Here is a 24306-nt window from a genome sequence, read left to right as displayed (position 1 = left end):
CCATACAGTCAGCGCATCCAATTTCAGGGCTCCTTCTCAGGGCGTCCAACAAAATGCCAGCAAAGACATACCCATGGAAGAGCCACAGAGGCGTTCTTGTGTCCCAGACCTGCCCATTTTTGTACCTACAGATCACACCTATGGCTGCACTCATGCTCTTTAGCTCACTTGCCCTCACACTGGCTCACACATTACCTGTGCTCCCATGTAGCCAGGCCATGTGAGCCATTCGGGAATAGTTCGCAAAATCAGCGAGAAGCAGAAACTTCAGAGATGGTCTGGGCAATTTGGAAACTCTTTGGAAGAACTGCTGTAATTGCTGGTGCCCCACAGTCACTGCGAAATCTGCACCTAGACAGGAGAGTCCAGCAAAGGGTCCAACTGTCATTTTGCTTCCTTTTTTTCTAATGTGTATATAAGCTCTTTCTGGCCCTCTGTAGAGAGCTTAGCTTTATCCAATACAGTGCATGGCAGAAAGGACCCAGAGCAAAGTGGAGCATTTTGGCTATTTAAGCCCAAGTGGATATACCCACCTTCCTAAGTTCACCCCAAAAACTTCCACACGACTCTGCCTCTGCAGTCTTTCCAGGTCCTCGTGACCTAGACATGACGGGCTAGGACTCAGCCCCGGTTCAGCCCCACTCAGCACTCCAGAGCACTCACGGTGCTGAGGAAACCTTGCGCTACCGGTGGCTTTGCTGATGGGGGGGATCGAGGCCCTTCCAGGAGCAGCCCCGAGGAGCCGCCCGTGCACCTCACAGACACTCGTCCCCACCAGCGTCGGCAAAGGGACGCCAGGGAGGTGTTTGGCCCTATTGTTTGATGCTGAGAAAGTAAGCCCCACGCCCCCCCCCCCCCCCCCCAGTTCGCACCCTCTCGAGGAGAAACTCAGGAGAAAAGGGATCCTTCAAGACAAGAGGGAAGTACCACCCCACACCTTGGCTGCTTTAACTGACCCATTGGCCTGTGAGAACACCTCTGACGAGGAACATTCCCCCCCTTTTAAAGGGGACGAGCTTTTGCAAGGAACTTGGCTTGACTTTTCCTGAAGAACGTAGGAATCCTCCTCTCTCTGCCGAGCCCGCTCATCCTATGCCCAGCACTTTGCTGCTGTCTGTTAATATTCAATAGAAGTTACATTAGGTGCATGACCAGCTAATACTGAGCAAACATTTGGAAAACATCATGGCGTGACTGAACTCGGGGGCCTGCTACTGATAACAAGCGGCATAACCTTGAGAGCTCCTATTTACAGCCGCTGACTGCAGAGCTTTTCTTCTGGCCCAGCCTCATTATTGCTTTTTATCAGGTGGATTTATACATTGAGAACGTATCAATTCAGAGAGCCACCAGCCTCTCAGCCACAGGCTGAGACTGTTCTGTTTCCCCTGCCCCCCTTATTTGAGCAGATGGCTTTGGGTGACTGGTTTGCCCGCGGAGAGTTATGGCTAGCCCACAGCCTCATGGCAGATAGACAGGAATCCTCCTCCTGCTTCTGCTTTGGTTCCTGCCACCTCTTAGACTCAAAGCCCAGTCCCTTCTCAAGAATAAACCAAGTAAGCAAGCATGCTGGGCTCATACCTGTTCTAGGACTTTACTTTAGGATAAAGTATGAGAAAGCTCATTTCCTCTGGATAGAAATGTAGCATCTGTTTTGCGTTTCCTTCCTCATTCTAGCTTAAAGAAAAGTTTTCACACTGCCCCTACCCTCCTCTGGGTGCACGGGAAGCAAGAGCTTCCCAAATACAGCTCACAAAAGTCACGTGGACAGACAAAATAGGCATGCAGATATTTGACTGCTTGCTTTCACACATAGCTCGGGTGGTAAGCATAGCCACAATTTCAGAGATTCCCTTAAGAAATTGCAATCAAAAATCCTAGAGCCAGATCCTTTGAAATGAAATTTTCCCATTGATCTCTACAGGCTTTGAAGCAAGTGCTTGGATTCTGAAATAACTCAGTCTCAGGAAAACCTAATAAAGTGAATGTGAAACCAGAGCTACTAAATGTAGTCAGGTCTCTCAGGCATCACATCAGAAACTAGGCACAGCTGCACCTTTGCCTTGCCAGGCTGGGGAACCGTCAAATTGCAGCTAAGTGATCCAAGGCGCTGTGAAAGGGAACGCCAAAAGAGTGCGATGGGTTTTGGTGTGTATTTCCACGAATGAGCTGCTACTGAGCCAAAATACTCTCTTGCAGCTGTACAAAATGAACGGGACCGAATCAGCACCCGAAGATCAAGTTATGAAGACAGCAGCTTGCCTTCCATCAACGTCTTGCTGCAGGCAGAAGTCCTGGCACAACAGGTACCTCTTCTTTCCTTTTTGGCAAATACAAAAGCATCAGGAACGTGTGGCCAGTAAGGCCAGGTGAGCATTTAGTAGCTGAGTCTTCAAATCACCACTTCTTTTCTAAGCAACTTGTCTGCCAGCTCAACACTTGTTTTTTCAAAGGCATTTGCTACCTGAAACCATTCCTTTAGTGCTCCTTGGTCTGGAACCGAGTTGTAAGCAATGCAGTACTGTCAGCTGCTTTGATGGGACACTTGAAGGCTAGAGTGCCTGCTGGTATAAAATGGGGTAGAATCACTGAAATCCAAGGAGCTGCATCTGTTTATGCTAGCCAAGGGGCTGGCCTTGCATGAGTGGTCTCTGTTCCCCGCTGGCTGTTAGTAACTTGGATTCTGGCTTCCTGCAGTTTCATGAGGAATCAGCTTGATGCTTGCATTACACAAATGTTCGTTCTGGTGTTTGCTTAAAATTCGCTGTTTCCACAAACACAAAGCCAGGAAACTCATTTCCTAGAATGTTCACTTGAAAAGAGTCTCCATTTTAAGAATCTGAATATTGCAAACAGTATATGTTAAATCAGCATTGTCTGGGAAGAATGGAGAGGGCAGACTCCAAAAAGGGGGAACCCTGAGACTTCTCTCCTGGTCTGTCTGTTCAGAGAGGAGTTCACACAGTGTCCTCTCTTGCCAGGCAGCCTGAATCCAAAATGTGGCCGATATCAATCGCATTGTGCAGACGTGTACTTAGTTCAAGTCATTATTAGTGCTGTGCAAGAAAGGTCCTCATTCAAAGCCAGGCATCTGTCAGAGCCCTCTCCATCCTGCCACCCTACTGCTTCAGTTTCCCTTCATCTCTTCTGATAAGTGCGATTATAAATTATTCCACCCTGCTCCTTATTTCTGGACTGATCTTCCCAGCCTCACAAGCCAGATCATTTCCCTCACCTCCTTCCAAATCCTCCTCCTGAGAACTCGTGGCTGCCCGCAGTGTAGGAGAGAGGTGAGGGGAAACACACAACAGAGGGAAGGGCACATCCAGTTGAGGTGTGGATCAGCTGAAAGGGTGAGCAGGGCTGACTGGGGGAGACCTGAGGTTGCTCAGGGTGATGGAGGAGCTCAACCTGTGACCATGAGACCATATCGCTGCCCCCTCATCCCTCCATCTCCCTTTTTGGGGGTGACATCCCTGCAGATCAGGCTGTATTCCCGTGTCAGGGCCATGTGTCTCAAGATCTGCTAGTTTTGAAGTGCCCAGGTGGAGACAGTGGATTGATTTCTTAGAGGGTCCAAACTTGTTGAAAAGAAATGGAGAGGCTCCCCAAATCATCTGGGTGGGTTAGGCAGCTGCCAGAGGCAGCACAGCAGGGACCCCATGTTGTCACTGCCAGCCTCCGTCTCTGCTCAGAGGGCAGCACCAGCCACCACTACCACCCTCTGCGTAAGCAGCGGCAACGGGGTCTTCAAATTCCTGCTCAAAAAAGAAGCGATTTAGGGCAGCCCAGAGAGACGAGTGCAGCCAAGGCAGTCGGCAGGGAGGGAGCTGGCACTGGAAATTCCCCAGAAAAAGCAGGGATTGCTCAGGGTTTATGGTAAGCCTCCAAAACCGGAGTGCACGAGTGATGTGGGCTGCAGGACGTGGAGGGTTTCCTAAGGGTGCAGGAAGTCTGGAGCTAGAACAGGACAGGAGAGCACATGCCGATGGCAGATTTCTGTGGAAGAACAATGATGAAGCGGGAGGCAGGAGCTGCCATCCTTCGCGGGAGCCAGGAAGAGGAGCACTTCTTGTTCTAGTAAAAACAAAAGCGGGTTCAAGTTGGTATTCTATGTTCTTCCTTGCTTCAGGAGTCACGTTTCCCTGGAGATGCTCTGGGACAGGATGTGCTGGTGCTCTGGGCTCCATGCTAGGGCCCAGAGTCAGGCTTTAAGGTTCAGTTCGTTGAGGAAGGGACGTGCCAGGCCCCTGTGGGTGCCCAGAAGGCAAAGGGCCAAGCCTTTATGCCGGCAGTGTATCCTGTCTCATCCCGTGCCTCACCTTGTCCTGCACAGGTCCTAATGTATTTGTAAACATTCTAAAAATAGTAACGGTGCTGTTCCCGGTGAGGTGAGATAATGGGGTTTCAAGTCACCAGATCTACGAGGGAAGGACATTTCCGGGACTCTGAGTCCTGCAGTGGCATCATACGAAAGTCTTGAGGAGGGTCTGCTGATAAAAACCACAGCCATCAACAAATCCAGGGAAGCTGTTGCTCTGCCGCAGAGAACAGACCGACTCATCAAACAGGGCAGGCTCCAGCACGCTAATTGGTAACTTTTATGTGCCTGGCTAATTAGAACAAGATACTGCTGAGGAGTTGCTTTCTCCAAGATCTCAGGTCACTCACTCAGAGGTCTTTATTTATTTGCTAAGCTTTCCGGGCTCTCTGATTAGGGTAATACGTGGTGAGATTTTTACAATCTTATTTATTCAATAATAGCTCCAGAGCTGGAAAACTTCCAAGTAATGCAACCTGGAAAAAAATGCAAGTGGCATTTGAACACCGTTTCCTATGGGAGGCTGGCACGGTCCGAGCTGAAAGTGCTGGCAGGAACAGGCCAGGAAGAGCTGATGTTGTTCAAGAGGAGAGAGGGCAGGTGGAGGGCAGTGATGGGGTTGAGTTAATTGCTCACAGAAGCATGAGGATAAAGTAGTGACTAAGGGCAAATTTTCACATGAGCTGGATGAACAGCTATGCCCGAGAACTAGGTGTGAAGTTGGGTGCCTGGTTTTGGGGGGATGTTTGTTTCAGCTCATGTGACCATTGACTTGCGATACCTGCAGAGCTGTCAGACTTATCCCTTGCAAATGAAATGGCCCCATTGGCCTCTGCAATTATAAATATCCTTCATGCTAAAGAAGTGACCTATCTTGCTGAGGGCATGTTTGCACATGTGCAGCTTTGCAAAAAGGACCTAAATGTTGGGGTTTTTTTCTTATTAAAGTTTTTCTTTGGCATTTCAAAGTGGGGAATGTCAAATATTAATGACCTGGTGCTAATCGCACAGAGGCCAAGCTCAGACCTGGAGAACTATCTTCAGCAGAGACTTCTCACACTCCTACTAACTGAGACAGGAGGAGAAACAGAGCCTGCATGTCTCATGTCAAAAGCAGAGCAAGGCAGTTCTGGTGGAGCACCGACTCCAGAAAGGGGAGGAGATCTCTGCCCTGTTGTGTGACCTACTGGACTGGACACGTCCTTGCAAGTAGAGAGAGTCGGACAGCAAAAGGGAAAGCCTAACTGCCTTCCCCCTTTGTTATATGAGCCCCTTTGTTCCCTGTTAGATCTTAAATGAGCATATTCTTTCAGTGGGAATTCATCTTGGCTTTAGACATATTTCTCCTGTGCTTGCTAGACTATTCAAGGCACAATATCTTACCTAGATGATCCACAGTCTCAGGTCTGAAGCGTTTCGTATTTACAGATCCCTGAGCTGATCTCAATTTGAAATGAGCTGTGCTGGGCCACATATTTCGGGGGCTGGATATGCAGCAGTAAAAAGTAATTGTCTCAGTGCTGGAGTCAGCATCACCACACATCCCATGGGCCTTCCCCAGCCTGGGGATTTTCCTGCTCACGTTGTCTCTGTGGCTCTGACCTGAAGGGTCTCTTCCCTCCCTGCAGATATCATCCCCAGTTCCTGTGATCAACGGAGACATCCGAGGGAAGAAGATTGCCAACATCTCGGATGTGTGCGAGTCCATGAAGCAGCAGCTGCTCGTGCTGGTGGAGTGGGCCAAATACATCCCTGCCTTCTGCGAGCTGCCCCTGGACGACCAGGCGAGTCCTCTCGATCTGTCCTCCTCCCTCTTCCCCAGCAAAGGCGGCAGGGAGCCAAACGAGAGCGAAACAGCTGACAGCTTCAAAGAAAATGGGCATTGTTCGCTCTGTTATCGTGACTGCCGGAGCTGATTGGGGAATGGCATGCACACAATGACAGCACAGGCCACTTGCCTGTGCAGTCAGTTAATGAGCACAGCCATGATAACAGTAAGCTCGAATTAGATACATAATCAGGTGTGCATTTTGCATGGATCTATTAGTCAATTACTTGTTGACTTATTGCAGTTTGTGCAGCACTTTGAAAACCTGAAGTACTATACAAATGCTTTGACTTACTAGGAAAAATTACTTAGCGCAAGGTCTGCTCAAGACTTAAAAACAAATCTGCTTGTCTATATTTCTTTCTGGTTCACGCCTGGGGATATATTTGTATCCATTCTCCTGGTGTGGAATTAATTGAAGGTAAAAACTATTTTACTGACATTTATAGTTGAAGATCCCAAGGCAATATGAAAATCTCACTGCAGAGTTAAAAAATAGAAATATATTTGCATTTAAAACAAATTACTAAAATGATATTTGCTCATTCTTCCACCAAGTTCAGCACTGTGGGTTTGAATTCCCCTATAAAATGGTACTGTGGGATCTCAGGAAGCCTCAAGAGATACAAGGAGTTGTCTCCTGTTTAAGTCTTAAGTTGCAGAGGTCTGCAGCAGATATTGTGGGACATGGCGTGTGCGCAGGCTTGAGCAGCGCTTGTGGTGGTAGGGTGGCTCCCAAGGGCCAGGGCAAGCAGGTCAGTTCTGACAGCGACCAGCACAGTACCTGTCACGGGTAGGTAATAACTGCTACTTGGTCACAAAAACGGATTGGGATCTCTTCAGCTAGGATCAGTCTCCAGTCCTGTTGACCTAGAGATAAGTTTTGCATCATGAAGAAAAATGATCTATGTAGCAAGTGAGAGCATCCAGCTGATCAACTCCCCCCTCCCAAATCCTAATGCTGAGAACTTGAATAGCCATCCTGCAGCACAGAGCCCTGGGGAATTCAGTGTTTTTTAGCATCCCCAAGGAGCGCTTTTCTCTCTTTTCTAATGTGTGCACGTGTTAAATTCTTTACAATTATAAGCAGTTTGCTAAACTCCTGAGACAAATTCAACTCAAAAATTATGGAAAACAAAATGGAGTCCAATGGCACATTATATTAATTATATTTACCCAGCCAACAGGCCGCAGCCCAGAAAAGGAAGAGAGGCAGTAAAGCTGGTTAATAAGTCCAGTAAACCCCGGCAATTTGCATGTGAGTTCATTTTACAATTGTGGTGATGAAAATTTTTAGAAAGAATAAAACAAAACCTAAGGAAGAGATTGTTTGAACCCTGCATTCCCACAGGGTAGAGGCCACTCACAGCTTGCTCCAAGGCTCTTCTCCACTGAACAGGGCTTCTGCTGGGAGTAACCATCCCCCGTGATGAGCAGCTCCCAAGCTGTCCCAAAGGGTTTGAGAGGAAAGACTGTGCTGCATTAAAACTATGTAATTAATAGCATACATGCTCTCGAAGGACAGCGTGTGAGAACAGAGCCAGCAGATACTCAGGGGAGTGCAGGAAGGAGGACAGAAGTGCCAGGAAGCAGGAACGAACAGAAATACGTGCAAGCCAGTTGCCCAAGGGGCATGAGAGCTGGTCAAGACATGTCCAGTGGGAACATTTAATGTTGGGAAACACTGTTACATTGCCATTAAAATGTTGCCTGAGAATGAATCATCTCTGCCAAGGTTTTAAAGGAAAGGTCATATTCAACACCTTGTTTTTCCTCTGCACCTAAATGTCAAAGTACTTGCTTTGGTGGGGCAAAGCCATTTCATTTCAAGGTTAAAGATCTACTTTGTCCTGTTACAACTTTTGTATTTATTCTAGTTCACAATAGAATGATGCATCTGAGGTTAATCACTGAAAGAACGAATTTCAAATGAATAGTTTTGCTTTGTTAAAGTAATGTATTTCAACCCCTCTCAAACAAGTGAATTTTATGGAAACAAAAATGGTGAATCCAAACTGGGCTTTTCCTGAATTTGCATTAAGCAGGAAATCTCTGCATGAGAGCTTTGCTTTCCCTTGGAAGCTCCAGTTTTTCCAGCCTTCTCACATCTTTGGCAGATGGGAAAGCTCAGTTTTGTGCAGCTTTGGTAATTGTGAGCAGCCTCAGTTAACACATCCACCCATGTTTGCGTAGTGATAGAGAGAGGGAGATTTTGGCATACAGATAAAGGTTCCCCAACATCATGTGCGCATAGTCTCTTTGCAAGGACCTCCGCTCTGTTTATTTTGCATAGCTCTTTTACACTGTCTGAAAAAAAATCTCTCTCAGATATCAGCATCTTTTCTAATCAGCTCTTTTCCACAGATGATGCGTTCTCCTGACGGTTCTGGCAGAGTAGGAATTTTCTTGTCTTTGTCTGATGCTGAGAGATAACGCACTGGAAAATGGGACCATTCCCATCAGGACGCACTTTTCAGAATCTTTCCATTAATGTTTAATGATTGTTTTCTTCAGCACAGGTTCCTGGCTGGACATTAAGAAGCCTCCATGTCAGGCTGTCCAATTGTTAACTTCTGTTTCTGCCTAAATCTTTGAAATTTTTAACCGAAGGAGGGCAAAAGATTCAGAACATTCTCAGGAACCACTGAGGGGTGTAAAATGAAACACTTCAATCATTAACATCAGGGCAGAAAAACATCCTTCTGGCTTCCCTGGCCCGAACGTCCATTGCCACTAGTGAGAAGGTGACCTCACCTGCCAGTGGGGCGTGGGTCCCCATAAGACTCATCTCAGTGGGAGATGAGCACTGCCGGGAGGTACAGACACCATCCTCCTTGCTCCTGTGAGATAAAGTGAAAGCTGTAGTGCTTGCTCACACAGATGTCTCAGAGAGGCTCATTCCTTGACCTCCAGTCCTGGGCCATTTAACACAGCGCCGGGGTGCGTGGCAGCGCCTTTAGGTAGCTCTTAGAGAGGGACAAGATGCACATAGGCCAGGTTAGAGCCCCGTAGGTCTGATATCTACTGGTTCTGCTGAATCTAGAGTTGTTTTTGCACAGGAATAAACCATTTTTTGGCCTCTTCCTCTGACTTCAGGCGTATAACTGGAGAGGTGATCTCACCCCACAATCCTGAGTGCTGTACAGGAGTGTTGGGATTTCTCTCCCGTTTACATGAAATTGCAGCCTTCTCTCTGTCTCTTTGCTGCCATCACACAAATAACTTGTCCCTGCCCTTGCAGGTGGCACTGCTGCGAGCACACGCGGGGGAACATCTGTTACTGGGAGCTGCCAAGAGGTCCATGGTGTTCAAGGATGTCTTGCTGCTAGGTAAAGAGTGCACTTGTGTTCTCCCCTACTCTGCTTCTACTAAGCATCCCTTCCAGGGGCTGGAGGAGAGGGTGGTTCAGTGCCTGTGGGCATCCTTTTTGCAGGATAGTTGCTTGAGCTTCTGTGTTTTAAAAAGCCTAGCACCACCTTAGTGTGTAGCTAGGCTTGTCTCACTTCACATTAAGGTCACAGCATGCTGCTCTGGCAAAGGTGGAGGACTATGAACATTCGTGCTGCTGTGCCGGGTTTGTGTAACCAGGCCATGCTATAGTTGAGAAAGAGGCTTTTGCTCCTCAGTCAGCTTTTTCTCACTTGAGTGACTCCTGTCAACCTTGTGATTGAATAAAGGGATGCTGTTCTGGCAACACAGATCAGCATTTCTGGTGGGCAGTGCTAAGGAATGGGCAGAAGTGAGAACTTCCTGGGACCCAGCCAGTATCCGCACCCCAAAATCATCTCAACATTGGTTTTCTGGGTTTAGAAAGTTTTGAAGCCCTTGCCACCCTTGGTAAGTCTTGGGCAATGACAGGGTGATGGTCTCTGTACTGCTTATTTAAAGGAAATGACCACATCATCCCACGGAACTGCCCTGAACTGGTGGAGGTGAGCCGCGTGGCCATCCGCATCCTGGACGAGCTGGTCCTTCCGTTCCAGGAACTGCAGATAGATGATAATGAGTATGCCTGCTTGAAAGCCATCATCTTCTTCGACCCAGGTATGCTCCAGCTTGCAGCAGGTGACGATCACCATTAAAGGGGACTAGTCTGGGTGATACTGACTGGTGCTGAGTTATGGAAATGCTGCCGGGTCTCCTCTCTGGGCCAAACTGTTCTTAGATAGACGGGAGAAGTCAGCCTAAAGAGGAAAAATATCTGTAGCAACAGATAGAGAATCAGAGACAGCATACCTCAGCCTGAACCTAGAGCTCATGCTATTACTGAAGGATAGTTCCTAGGAAAGCAGCCTGGACAGTTTGTTCTATGGATTGTTTCAGATGCCAAAGGACTGAGCGACCCGTCCAAGATCAAGCGGATGCGGTACCAGGTGCAGGTCAGCCTGGAGGACTACATCAATGACCGGCAGTACGACTCACGGGGCCGCTTCGGGGAGCTGCTGCTGCTACTGCCCGTGCTGCAGAGCATCACCTGGCAGATGATAGAGCAGATCCAGTTTGTCAAGCTCTTTGGGATGGCTAAGATAGACAACCTGCTGCAGGAGATGCTGCTGGGAGGTGAGTACTTGAGGGTCCTGCAAGAGGCTTCTTAGCGCTCCCCAATCACCATCCCCTTAGGACCCTCCCAGACTGTGTGCAGGTCATCCCTGACTCACATGAAACCATCTCCCTGCCATTTGCACAGTGATAAGAAAGGATGCTCCCTTTCTATCCATACCAAACAGCGGTGCATCTATTTATGGAGAGGCATCCCCCGCCCTCAGCGTGTAGATGAGTTTTGCTGTGCAACTCCCAAATGCCTACCATTTCACTAACCCTCCTCTGTGTCAGGAGGGAGCCATCAGAATAAAAGGGCTTGAAAGGTTTGGTTGAAAGAATGCCCACATTTTCTACTGGGAGCATCCAGTGGGACAAAACAAAATGAGAAGTTGCCACTGTGCTATTTTTTATGTGATGTGACCCAGGAGGAGAGGAACATAATTCTCTGTAAGAGGAAATACAGGCAGCAGGCAGGGCAACTGAGCCCAAGATATCCATGGAAGATGGGAAGGGTGTGCTCCAATCACAAGCATACAAGCAGTTCATGCACAATTACTGGAGAGGCTTTGACATTTTGGCGTAGTGGATCTCTGCCCTCTGCACTGTCTCCTTCTGCCATCATAGCAATGTTATATGCATGGTTTTAGGATCATCAAGTGAAACGCCGCATGCTCACCACCCTCTGCACCCTCATCTGATGCAGGAGAACCTGGGAACAAATGTCATTGTGGCCAACACAATGCCTCCTCAGATGCACAACGGACAGATGTGTGAGTATCACCAGAGTAACTGATAGCGCCTGGGAGAAACTGTGAGCCTTCCAGTGTGCCTGTGAAGGTAGTTTCTACCTTACAAGGAAAGTTCCATGAAAGACAGTCTCTGATAATGAGTGTGTGAGAAATTGCTGTGCAGAAAGGATGGAAAGACAAAAAGAGAAGTGGGTCAGATCAGATTAGGCAAGATTAACTGGTTCAACAAGATGTTCCCTGGCAGACTGCAACTGTTGCATAGCCCTAAATTTAGGAACTAACGGTCCCATCCAGCACCTACTGGAACCAGTGGAAAGGCTCCCCTTCCCCTGAATGGTTCAGACATATCTCATTTTGCCCTCTGCAAAAACACTGGAGAATCAGAGCCATGACGTGGGGCCACCACCTGGGAATTTGGGGGTGAGACAACCCCAGCTGACCAAACAAATGGCCAGAGCAGGTCAAAAGGCCTGGAGCTCCCCTCATCTTTTGTTCCTTATTTTGGGCTCTTGTAGGGCACCTAACTGGGAGGACTGTGTGTGGGCTTGTGGGTTAGGGCTGCCTTGCAGCAAATATACAAGCCATCAGAAGCCATGGTTTTGCTGCAGAGCCTTTGTCTTGCTTACACCTGAACCTCACATGAGTGAGGAGTAAATCCCAGTGCTGTCAAGTTCATGCTGCCCTTCCAATTTTGTTTATCTCTCTGTAGCTACTCCAGAGACTCCACAGCCGTCTCCACCTGCGGGCTCAGGGCCAGAGCAATACAAGCTACTGCCTGGAGCCATTGCAACTGTGGCAAAACAGCCCACCTCCATCCCACAACCCACCATCACCAAACAGGAGGTCATCTAGCAATCTGCAGACCAGCTGGCCTCTTTCAGAAGACCAAGTGGGAGAAAAGCCTGAACTGTCTCTGTCACTGTGAAAAGAGAATCATCAAGAGGTCCTGGGGCACAGACACATGGACTTGCTTATTGGAATAGACCACCACCACCAAAAGCTGTCTTTCTCCAGCTATGGACAGCACGTGCCATGGGCAGCCCCAAGTCACAGAACCAAGGTTGAAGCCTTACTGAAATCTTCATTCCTTATAAGAAGGGCCAGATTTCTGCCTCCCTCAGCAGGGAGCTGCAGTAGCCAGATGGGACAGTACAGTTGGCTGTCTCTTTACTGCCACCTCCCAGCTTTGGTTCAGCACGTACAGACCCTGAGAACAAGCGATTCCCTAAACGAGGACCCTGCACTGCAGGATGGGGTGGGGTTCCTTCCCATAGCTATGCCAGTTCCCCAGATAGTCTTCAGTCCAGCCAAATTTCACAAAGCTGGAAACTCCCTGGGAGGCATCACTGCAGGTGAAGCACGCTGGGGTTTGCCCAGGTAGCACTGACAGTATCGCTCCTCAGCCTCAGCTCACGACCCGGATCTTTGCACGGTGTCACCCTCCAGCAGTGGTCTCACAGCCAGGTCCAACATATCTTATAGCTGATACTGGGGCAAAGTCTGGCCCACTAGGATTCTTCATTATTTGGATCCTTCTGCCTTTCGAGGGGTTTTGTTATTCCTGTACCTGACTGCCCTCCCGGCACAGAGCTCAGAGGAGGCAACCACTGCCGGATCCTTCCCTTACACTGCCACTGCCTACATGCTGCCCGGACTGGAAATTGAGGGGACTGAGATTCACGAGATTTCAACTAACAGGATGGGGTCACCCCCACCCAGGCTGCCTGTAGGCAGCACTGCCCAAAATATCACTGGCCCCTCTATTGCTTCTCACATTCATCCACAAAGGAAGATCTTTTGATGCCTGTTAGGAAGGGAGTCCAGGGAAAGGGTGCATGAAGGAGAGAAGTCTTTGAGGGTGAGAGGAGTCCAAACCTCACAGACTGCCCAAAGGTCTCGGGCTACTCAAACGCTGGGAGTGTTGTGACCTAGGATTTCGTTTCAGACCCAGCTTTAATGCTAGCACATGCCATATAATCTACCTTGTCCAGGCCAGTGCCACTCCCTCTACTTAGAGTGAGTGGCTGATACAGATTTATAGGGCTTTATAGTTTGATAAGAATTCATTATGACCCCTTCAGACCTCAGAGGGTTTGAGGGCAATAACCTCAAACCATAAAGCTTCGAGTCCTACTGTGAAGAACTACAGAGGCGCTGTCTCGCATGAACCCTTGGGTCTGCACCCGCCATGGCTCCCCATTTCTCTTTGCCTGCATGTTTCTTTGCTCACTGAAGCCTGTCAGTGCTGAAACCCTGCAGACTCCACGTTTGCTTTATGCTGAAGTCAGCAAAGGAGCCCACCCCATGCCCAGTGTTTGCCTCTCCAGGAGACGGTAGGGCTGGAGCTGACAGAGCCCTGCCTGACTTCAGGCCACAGGGAGGTCCCTGTGTCCTCAAGTGCTGCCCGATTCATTTTTGGCAGCAGTATGGTAGAGGTGCCAAGAAAACTTGGAACAAGTTTTTACGAGGAAAGACAGACAGCAGATGCATGATATCTGTGCCTTGGAAAATCCAGCAAGAAGGAAAATAGCCCTTCAATTTCTCGCTCCATCAGAACTTAAAGCATTTTATTCTGGGGCAACAGCAACTCTAAGTAACCCTAGACTATGTTTCTGTGGGGTCCTGGCCTTGTAGGAAGATAAAGTTTGTGGAATCACAACTGCCAAAAGGTCTGGGAGAAGTCCCTGACAGGGATAAATCTAAGCTAGTCTGACCAGAAGAGCTATGGATCTGTCCCTTGATTTCCAATGCAAAAATGAAACACCTGGCCCTGTGCTGATGGTGTCAAAAGTATTGTATTTTTTCTCAAAGCTGGTGGCATTATACTGAGTAATTTATTGCAATGATGTATCCAATCATTTTCTGTAAATTATTTTGTAAATCACATTGATTATTTATAATCAGGAAATTAAATGCAAAAAAAAAAAAAAAAAAAAAAGAAGAAGAAGTAATAACCAGGCTGTCTTTTCCAACTGCAGCAACCTTTTTTCTTATATGTAGAGATACTTTGTGGGGAATGCTTTCTGGTCCATTTGCACCAAGCATTCCTCCATGCTGTACATTAATTTTTGCTGGTTACTGCCTTGCAATGGAAACAGAGGAATATTTCTTCACTAGCGTTTGTATTCATTAAAAAAAAAGAAATAAATGCAAAAATATTTTCTAACTTTTCCCAGGCAGATGGATTTCTTTCTTCTGGAAGGATTTATTTTAAATCAAGGGGCTCACCTCACTGTTGGTCTGAGCACAAAGCATATGTGTATTGAGGAGAAAGCCCAAACAAGTGTTTGATGCTGTTGCCAGCTGTCACTATTTCATGGCAAGCTTAATGTCAGTTGGTGTCTGTCCTGAAGCCATATGTGCTGGAATCATAAGACTGAATGACAATCCTGATTGATTTTCATTTAAGAAAAATAAACAAGAAGAATAAATGTTTATTTTCATGATTCCAGAGAGCTTAAAGACTTGTAACCACACTCTGAAAGCCAGGTAACGGAAGCCAAAATGTGCTATTAGCATTTTTAACCCATTCATTTTTAAGTTGCTCTTTTATTTTAAAGGTCATTTCTGAGCATTTTGGGGTGATGATTCTCCTTTGGTTCACGCTCAGTCAACCTACTGCTGACAGCAGGTGCAGCCAATGGGGCACAATGAGATGATAAGGAGAAAGTCAATTTGTCACCAGTTGTAAAGGTGAAGAAATACATCGACAATTAGCCAATGACCTGCTCCACTGATCACAGGAGCCTGCTCTAAGCTGTAGCATGCCCAGGAAGATAATGGGGCGAGGGGAGAGACGTCTAGATTTCTGTAAAGATTAAGTATCTGGCAAAGATTAATACAGAGTATTTTCAATTCTGATACGCAGGAGACTCCTCTTATGTGCACCCACTCCCCACCCCAATGTGAAGTGAGTCGGGCAATCCCATCCTAGTTACAAGGGTTTGGGAAGCAGCCAGATTTTCTACCCTGCTACTGGCATCATGAGCCTCCTTGCACAACCAGTGACAGTCATGCTCGTGAAAACTGTCCACAGGTAGGAGACGCAGGTATGAGGTTCAGAGCTGTGTTTGAGGGCTGTGTGGAGACAGCACTTAAAGTTTGTCTCCGTCCCGGGGTCAGGACCCAGAAGAATAGGATAGACCACATTTAATATACCTTCACTACTTGGAGACCTTCCCTAGCTGAACATCCAGAGCCTCAACGCCACAGCTGAATTCCAGACGAAGGTCAGCAAGGGCAGTTGCAGGACATGCATTATCTCAGCGCAAACAGAGAGACTTAGTGGTTAGTTCTGTCAGAAGAAGGAAAAGGAATTAGTGCCTTGCCTCTGATAATGTGAAATAAACCCCAGGACTCCCTATGCCTGCCCCAAGGACCCTGTAATCCATGGCTGATTTTACCTAGGTATATGCCCTAATAACTGCACATATGCAATATCAAATCTTTGAAGCAATAAATTCTTCTGGATTCCTTCCCACGAACTGCTCTATCAGGTTTACCCTTTACCTGGTTAATCTTAAATCAGTGCAGTTCCTATAGGAGTTTTCTCATTGCTGGATTCAGCTCACTTGGAAAAAAACCTACAGATTGTCCAGGAGACAACCCTGTCCTTAAATGGTGTCCTCAATCACAACGCTCTCCACTTCTGTCACTCCAGCCCAGAATCACCCTGAGACGCTGGCCTTGCCAAGCGTGGGCTGTGTTTTGCCCTATTGGGCTCCCTGGAGTCCGCAGGCAATATCCTCACAGGAGATGGCTGCTGTAAGGACAGCCAGCGTTGGCCCTTGAGACACAACCTGCTTACACTATTTTTGGATAGGAGATTTTTTTACTGTCCTCTTCTATGCTTGCTATCTCGATTAAGGACATTTCTTGGCGAGCAATATATCCAGCTGCAAGATCTTTTCATGACGTCCAAACAAAGATCTGTGAAAGTGGCATTTTTAGGTACTCTGGCTACGATGAAATGCATTCTTTTTATATTCCTTATATAACTCTGATATGAAATAGCCAGCAGGCTTTGGAACCTCCTTTTCCAGAGCTTTCATATCTCAGTGGAAAAAAAAAAAAAAAAAACAGAATGGCAAACGCGTTTTATGGCCTGTATATCATCTCTGAGAAAAGCAACTATTGCTGCTATTAAACTTGCAAGTACACACACAGGCACAGATAGTCATGAAAAACAAGAGGCAGCAGGGACAAGCTCAGCAACGTGGCACTGCTGAGCCAGGCAGTTCTGGGTGCCAGGTTGTCCACTTTCTTCAAGGCTGAGTGCAAATATCACCAAACAATTTGGGAATCCACGCCATGCACGGCATGGTCCCTTTCCATCTAGAAAGGCCGGAGGAGGAAGGGTAAGGTGTGGGCATGTTTAACATCCCTCTCCCCATTCCTAATTAAGGCGTGACACTGACAGTCATAAACACACCTAGCACTGAAAAATTGTCAGCCTAGCCAATAAAAATGGCAATACACTGCCAGCTTCGTTACGTGTGGGGCGAACAGGAGAGCTTGGCACCAAAAAGTTTTGCAGTGAATTCCTTTAATTCAGTGTCCCATGTGAAATAGAAGAGGCTCCTAGGGTCAACGGAGCACTCCCAGTTAAAGCAGTGGAGGAGAACAGCTCTGAGTCTTGGGAAGGAAGACCTTTGGGAACTGTATTTCCAAGGCTTGCTCTGGTTCTGGACCTGGGGTAATGTCAGATTTCCCCAACCTTGGCTGCTGCATCAGCTTTCAGGGGCCTGAGGGCCACTCCTGCCTTTGGGAGATCACTTGAAGAAGAAAGTATGGGCTGTGCAAGGCTGCAGGTCCCCCAGGCCATGCTCCATTGTGGTCCCTGGCATCTGGCAGTGCTGCCTTGCTGCGATGTGTAGTCCCAGCAATCCCATGGACACATGAAGATGAGGGAGCCTTTCTGAGCCCTGCTGAGCCAACTCCAGACAACTTTGGTCTGAGGGAGCTCTTGTGATTCCCTATCTTCACTCCAAGAAAGTGCCACAGCTGCAACAAGCAGTGCCAGAATTGCCTGAGGGACATGTCTGGATATTCACCTACAGCAGAAAGCGTCTCAAGCTAGACTATAATTCCTTGCTGCAGCTGCGAGCCCAGGTGTTAGTATTGGCTGGAACATGACCTGTTCCCCCTCACTGACCAGGAAAATCATTACAATAAAATAACTCAATAATATTCTTCTCTGTCCTTCTCTAGAACTCTCCAAAATCTCACTGTCCTTTAAAACACCCATTAATCCATCCTGCCCGTGGGTTAGTATCACCATCAACTGCAGACATGGAGCTAGTTCGTGCATATGATAGGATCTACTGAGAGCAGAGGATATAGATCCTTAAAGGCTCGCGTAAACAGGCACAGTACTTTGAAAAGTGGAGGTCCCCAGCTCATACACCGGATAAGGTGGCAAGCAACTGAGAAAAAAGCTAAGAGCAGAAGCAGCAAGAGAAACCTTGGTGCCAGACTCCTGCTTCTGATCAACGGTGTTTCCTCTCCCAGAAAGAGTTCTGGTACAGATGAAGGAGAACCTTTGGGATTCTCTGTTCCAAGTGGTTTTCAGCTCTCTCTAAAAATTACCCTAAGGCATGGGATTAAATGTCTCCGAATGGCATCCTCTTCCCAGGACAGCATTCCAGAGACCTGTTGTGCTGCATTCCCATGGAGGAGGCAGTGGAGCCAGCTCCCGCATCGCAGGTTCTTCCATTTCCATTGAAATCCTATTGTTTCCTGTGCGCAGTGCGACTCGTCTCCTCACAGCCCACTGTGCAGCTGCATTCCTTCACCCCAAAGCTGTGCAAGTGACTGAGATACTGATTAGGAGTTACTACAACACACAGCTCTGCTTCCCTCTTTCCTACTGCAACGTGGGCTTGTGGAAGGCGCCAGGTTGTGGAAGGTCCCCAGAGCAAAGGTGCCCAGTCCAACCAGGGGACAGTAGTGCTTCCCTCCTTCTGCCCTGAAAAGGTGTCTTACACCCTTTATAGACTGGATTTTTGTAGGAGCGAAACAGAGAGCTTCTACTGCTTCTACTGATGTCACCATGAAGGTGCTGACAAGAAACACGGGTTCCTGAGCAGCATGTTCACTGCCCCCGGGAGGGCTAATCCTTCCAGAGATCCAGCCTACCACAGAGACAACTCCTTTCGAAATGTGATGAAAGACTGGGAAAACACTGTCTCAGTTCAGAGTAAATTAAGCTACAGAAATCCCATAATATTTAAGACATTCAGAGGCCCTGCCAACCACATTCCTCACCAAGCTTTTGCAAAAACATTGCAAGTCTTGAGGCTAGTAAAGCCAAGGAGAGGGGTGAGTCTTCTCTCAGACCCTGCGCTGGGCACAGCTGTGCGTCTGTGCTGCACTGTGCACTTGGCTTCTTGATTGTCAGGGCTGTCTAACTGCACATTTGCACAACTTTATATGCCTGGGGGGGAATGTTTGCCTGTGTGCAGCTGCTTCCCGGCAGATGCTATGGATTTGTATGCATTTGCATATTAGAGGCTGTTTCCGTAGCTTTGCATGGGGATCTGGCCTGCTGTGTGTGTGGCGAGGGAGTGTGTTTGCTGAGCTGGGGCAGCTTTCTGCCGCATGGCGTATACTTCTCAGAACTGAAGTTGCCATCTTTGAAATCCCCTTCTCACGACCAAGATATGCAGGGCAGGAACAGGCATGGAAGCCTGGCCTGGAGAAGCTTGCACTTCCAGGCTTTGAGACTGTGAATCTTCATGGCAATTTAGGGCATATTCTCTGAGTCACTTCACCCTCTGTGGGCCCTTAGGAGCAGAGGAATAGCTATCGGACCGTATCACAGCCAAGCACCGTGCGAGCCAGGTGCTGCGTCCGGAGTGGGTTTGCACCGAACACGTGTGCTCTTGCCCAGGTAGGATTATTAGAGGCTGCCATTCCTCTAGGGCCCTTTTCATGCTGCCAGACTGGTGGAATAGCAGAAAATCAGGTCTGAGATACAACACGGCCCTGCGGGTGAGCGGACCTCACCCAGCGTTATAGGACTAGTGACTCTCCATCCTGATATGGAGCTGCCCAAAAGGGTTGCATAATTTGTGGGGGCTGGTGACTCGGCCATCACCCTAAGGACTGGAGCCCCTCTTGGGCTGAACTGTATGTAGATTATCTTTATTACAGGACTGTTATGTTTGCACAGTTTAGTGATTTAATATCAGTTTAAAGCTTTCTCTGCTAGCAATGCTGTTTGAAGTCAAGCTTTCTTTTCGGCCTCAGACAAATAACCCAACTTGCCAAGACTGTAAAATGTTTATTGCTAATGGTGGAAAATCTTAAAGAAGCCAAGATAACTTTCCCAGGCTGGGTATTAAGACTGTTTGGATAAGTAAATGAATGAAGAGTATTACATGGCCTTCATTAAATATCAACCAACACCAACAGCCATTCATTTATAACACAACGGCAGGGCGCGGGAGCAACCAGGAGCAGCAGAGCTGAGAATAGCATGCATCGCATGTGATAGGGGAGAGGAACATGAGAAGGGCTGGATTCCCCCAGAGGCTCCAGGTGCAGCCTCCAAGGTCAGGCAACACAACCCTCTACTGAAACTCCTGCAAAACTCTGCAGATTTGGGAGCCAGTGAAGTGGCAGAGTAGGCATGATCGCTCTCCTCTCAGCTGGGGAGGTTTGCACATGCATGGTGCATCTGTTCCCCCCCTCCTGCAACGGTGGGTAAGGACAAAACTCTCTAGCTAAGAGAGGACTATCAGCACCTGGATGTTTATTTTCCTTTTTTTTTTTTTTTTTATGTTTCTGCTTCCTTATAGCTAGGCTCTGCCTTTACTGGTCCCTAGTCACAGGACACCAGAACCAATTAGTGGAAATTAATAGAAACTCTGGCTACCATTCCTGTGAACACCTTCAAACACATTCATGTGCAGCACCTTCAAAACTCCCCCTTTAACTTGGATGGATGCTTGAATCCTTCACTTCCATTCACCACCCACCATTGTCCTCCAGTTCAGCGTTCTCCACCTAAGGAAAACTGAGGCAAGACAGCTACTTAATGTGGGGGCCATCCCCAGATTATATTTCATCTCTAGTCCTTCCTCACTATGCAGTTTTCTCACTTCTGCTCTTCATACTCTTTTACCTGCCTCAGGCTCTTTTTGCTCTTGTTCTAATAGCCTTTTCCACAACTATCTCAAATTGATCGCTAAAGATTTGCACTTATTTCCTGCCCAAGTTGTCCCCCTAAAACAGAGCTTTCTTCACAAATCAGTCCTTTCAAATATCCCTGCTTAACCCCGACACACTGTTACAGTAGCTGTTAGCCAGCTAGGTCTGGTATTGTCTCCCTGCTAATTTTTCCTCCTTTGTTTGGGAGGCAACTTCCAACCAGGTTTTGCACCTTGTAACATACATTCCTGTTTGCAACTTCAACATTGTTTGGTGTTTTAAGCCTTTTCTCAGGTCAGCCCTGTCCCCTACTAATTTCAGTAATCAGCTGGGACCAGATGCACCAGGGAATCTCCTTCATCCCTTCAGCCGTGAGGCCACAGACCTACCTCCTGAACACACACCTTCTCTCCCCTTCTCCCCTTCTCCCCCTTTCCCTCCCTCCAGAGGAATCAGACTGCTCCTTCCCAGAAAGAGCTCCCTCTTAAACACTTCTGCAACTGCCAGGTTTAAGCTCCTGCCTCTACCTTGGGTCACCAGGCCCAGGTGTGAGCTTGCTGCTTTCCTCATGCTTGTGCCTCAGGTTTCTGTGCCTAGGAGCTGGAAGAATGGAAACAGGAGCAATGTATGGTCTGTATCCTCCTGAAGTCTCTTCCAACCTCAGTTGTCATATGATCTACTGAAAAGGGCATGGAGTAGAGTCACAAAGTGGTCTAATTTGCACAGAACCAAGCTGGAGTCTCAGCTTAGTGCACCTGCTCGCCTGGCTGCACCCAGCTCTGAGCTGGCTAGACCCAGAGCAGCGCTGGACTGGAACATTAGCATGGGGATAAATCTATATATTCCACTTCTCTGAATCATCTCTCCGCAGGTGAACACCTATGACGCATTAAAGTTGCTGCCATGTTTACATATCACTTCTGGTTGCATAAATTTGCCAGTCACTGTGTCACTGCAGTACTCAGCTTTGGAAGGATGAAACCTTGGAACAGAAACAGAGCAGAGCTGAGTCTCAGACGCTAGAGAAAGGCCATGAATTGCATTGAGAGCTCCTCTGTTCCCCAGTCTTTGTCTAACTGTCTTTGACTCCCTCTCCTGGCTGAAAATATGAGTTACAACCAAGAGAAAAGAGCAGAGCCCAGTGAATTCACAGGGACACTCTCCAGCCTGGGGACAGTCCCCAGCAATACACTGAATTCCTTTCACAATCTCACTCTTTGTCCAATGACGTGCAGTGGGGCTGAACGTGTGTCATTTCTTCCCTGTCTCCACCGCTCCCTGTCAGACCCTATATAATCTGGCAAGCCTGGGGAGTGATCACCTTCTCTATTATTACTGTGAATTTTATGCAGCAAGGTCCAGCATGGTGATGAGAACTCCTGTGAGCTGGATGCCGTAAGGCCGTCCCAGGCACAGCCTCCAGTCCTTCATCCAGCCGGGGCAGGAAGGAGCTCGGATGGAAAAGACCGCAGCCTTCCTGTACTAGCAAAGGACACCGGTTTTCCTTGTCTCAAAACAACCAAAAAAGAAAAAGAAAAAAGACGACCTTTCTTCATTTAGATTCTGACAACAGGATGCACGTCTCTCGGATCCTCTCCTCTCTCCCCTCTCCCATCCCACCACAAGAGCCACTTGCACTTCCCTGGACAGAGCAGCGCTACTTCAAGGTTCCCTTAGCTTTGACCAGGTAATTAAATGATTGCTCCAGGTTTTGGCTCACTCATGATGAGCCCTTGCCAGGAGGGAAAGGCGCCCAGGGCCCGTAGATGCTGCTGTGGTCCCATTTCCCAACCGACTTTCTCATCTGTTCATATTTTCAGAGATTGCTCCTCTCTCAGAGATATGTGCTAAATTACAGCTACTAGGGGCTGTCAGCATGGTTTTGGAGGAATGCCCAGCCGCAGGCAGGCAAGGGGCCTGGGGAAATGGCAGTTTGCTGTTCGCTGTTTAGCATGTGATCACTCCCACCCTCTGCAGATCAGTTCCAGGTATGACTCTAGCTCCAAAAAAAAGTGTTATTAGTCAATAGTGGTGCATAGTTGGAAGGATGAGAAGCAATCAATCAGCAGAACTGTCCTCCGTGAACTAGTATTTTGGATTGCCTTGTGTAGGTACTAGTGACGGAAAAGAACGTATTCACCAATCCAAGGTGTTTCCCAAAGCCAGCCCAAAACTTGCCTTATGGTGCACTTACTAGCCTTTTGTCCAGTCGATGCAATACCATGATCCAATGTCCCTAGACCATGTTTTACACGGATCGAGAGTTAGTTTTTAGGGAGGTTCCCCAAGGAGTTCCTAATGGGGAATCATTGCTACACAAGAGAATTTCTGCTGAGGTTTTACAAGGATTAGTCCTCATCTTGCTAAGATGCACTTCATATACCGTACGGGAAGTTATCCGCGTAAAGGGAGACTCAGAGTCACCCAGATCTGAAATGACTATAGTATCATTTTCAGACTGAGAACAGGAAGCCAAGAAAAATGCAGAGCTTTCCATTCCTTGATGTCTTCAGAACAGGACGGGACATGTCTCTAGAAGACAGTCGAGCTGAACACATGATATTGCTCAACACGGTAATAACCGGGTGCCAACGTAATGGCTTCACTAGGCAGGAAGTCAGGCAAGATGACCTAAGCGGGACCTTGGGCTGCGTGAATCTGTGCTAGAGAAACGTGTGACGGGATGGCTTTAACCCCAGCCAAGCAAACAAAAAATAAAGCATAATCATGTTTGGGCAACCTTTGGCTGACTGACATGTTTCACGCCCCTCCGGCACCTCGGCCCCGTGCGGGGTGGCTTCGCGCCCGGCCCGGCCCGGCCCGGCCCCGGCGGCAGGCGAAGGTGGCGGGGCCGGGGGGCTGCGCGGCCCAGCGCGGCCACCGGCTGCCGCGGGGCTGGGCCGCCTCGGGGGCGCGGGGGACGCGGGGGGACGCAGGCCGCCCCGAGGACAGCAGGCCACCGGGGCTGCGGCCACACCGCGCCCATCGAGGCGGGAGCTGGCGGCGGTGGGAGGCCGCGTCCTGGGGCCTCCGTGTGTGTGTGTGTCGGGGGGGCGAGGAGGACACCCCGACCCAGTACCACACAAGGGGTATAGGGGTGGGTGCACACACGGCGGGGGGGGTGGACCCACACCCCACCCCCACGCCGGTACCACACACGACGTGTGTGTATGTGTGTGGGCGCACACCCTGATCCGATACCACACAGTGTGCGCGCACATGCGCCCTCACCCCAATCTGGTACTACAAGGGGCAGGGGGGTGTTTGCGTGCACAGCCCGCCCTGGTACCACACATGGGGGGGGAGGTGTGTGCGCGCACGCACAAACCCCAACCCAGTACATGGGGGGGGGGGTTGTGTGCACACCTCACTCTGGTACCACACAGCGGTGTGTATGGGTGCACGCCCTGACCTGTTGGGGGAGGGGGCGTTTGGGTGCACACCCCAATCCAGCACCACACAGGGGGTGTGGCGGGGAGGCGGGCTGCACAGCCCGAGCCGGTACCACCTGTGTGGGTGGGGGGGGGCGGCGCACCCCGAGCCGGTACCACGCAGGTGAGTAGGGGTGGGAGGCGGGTAGCAGTGCGCGGCTCCCCCCGCCGCCCGCCGCCGTTTTCCCGCCCGGGGTGAGGCGCGGCCCCGCCCCCCCTCACAGCGCCCCCCCGCCGGCCGGCCGGCGCGCCGCCCTGTGCGCACGCGCGGCGGGGCGGGGG

At 48.9% G+C, this 24306-nt stretch overlaps 1 protein-coding gene across 3 annotated transcripts in view; it reads left to right on the top strand.

The window, feature by feature from the left end:
* The window catches only part of HNF4A (hepatocyte nuclear factor 4 alpha), a 42052-nt gene extending 27438 nt beyond the window's left edge, over positions 1-14614 (top strand). For 2 of the 3 annotated variants that reach the window (XM_068912042.1, XM_009671102.2), the window contains exons 4-10: positions 2200-2306; positions 5950-6105; positions 9391-9478; positions 10038-10193; positions 10473-10709; positions 11339-11461; positions 12150-14611. In XM_068912042.1, coding sequence (XP_068768143.1) covers positions 2200-2306; positions 5950-6105; positions 9391-9478; positions 10038-10193; positions 10473-10709; positions 11339-11461; positions 12150-12292 — 1010 coding nt within the window. In that variant the 3' untranslated portion in view covers positions 12293-14611. Of the gene's footprint in view, positions 1-2199; positions 2307-5949; positions 6106-9390; positions 9479-10037; positions 10194-10472; positions 10710-11338; positions 11462-12149 lie in introns of all 3 variants that reach the window. The other variant, XM_009671101.2, reaches the window with a different exon arrangement.
* The last annotated feature ends 9692 nt before the right edge of the window (positions 14615-24306 follow it).

The sequence above is a fragment of the Struthio camelus genome, chromosome 18, assembly GCF_040807025.1.
Source record: "Struthio camelus isolate bStrCam1 chromosome 18, bStrCam1.hap1, whole genome shotgun sequence".
NCBI classification, from domain to species: domain Eukaryota; kingdom Metazoa; phylum Chordata; class Aves; order Struthioniformes; family Struthionidae; genus Struthio; species Struthio camelus.
Note: the sequence above shows the minus strand (reverse complement) of the source record. Positions and strands in the feature narration are given on the sequence as shown.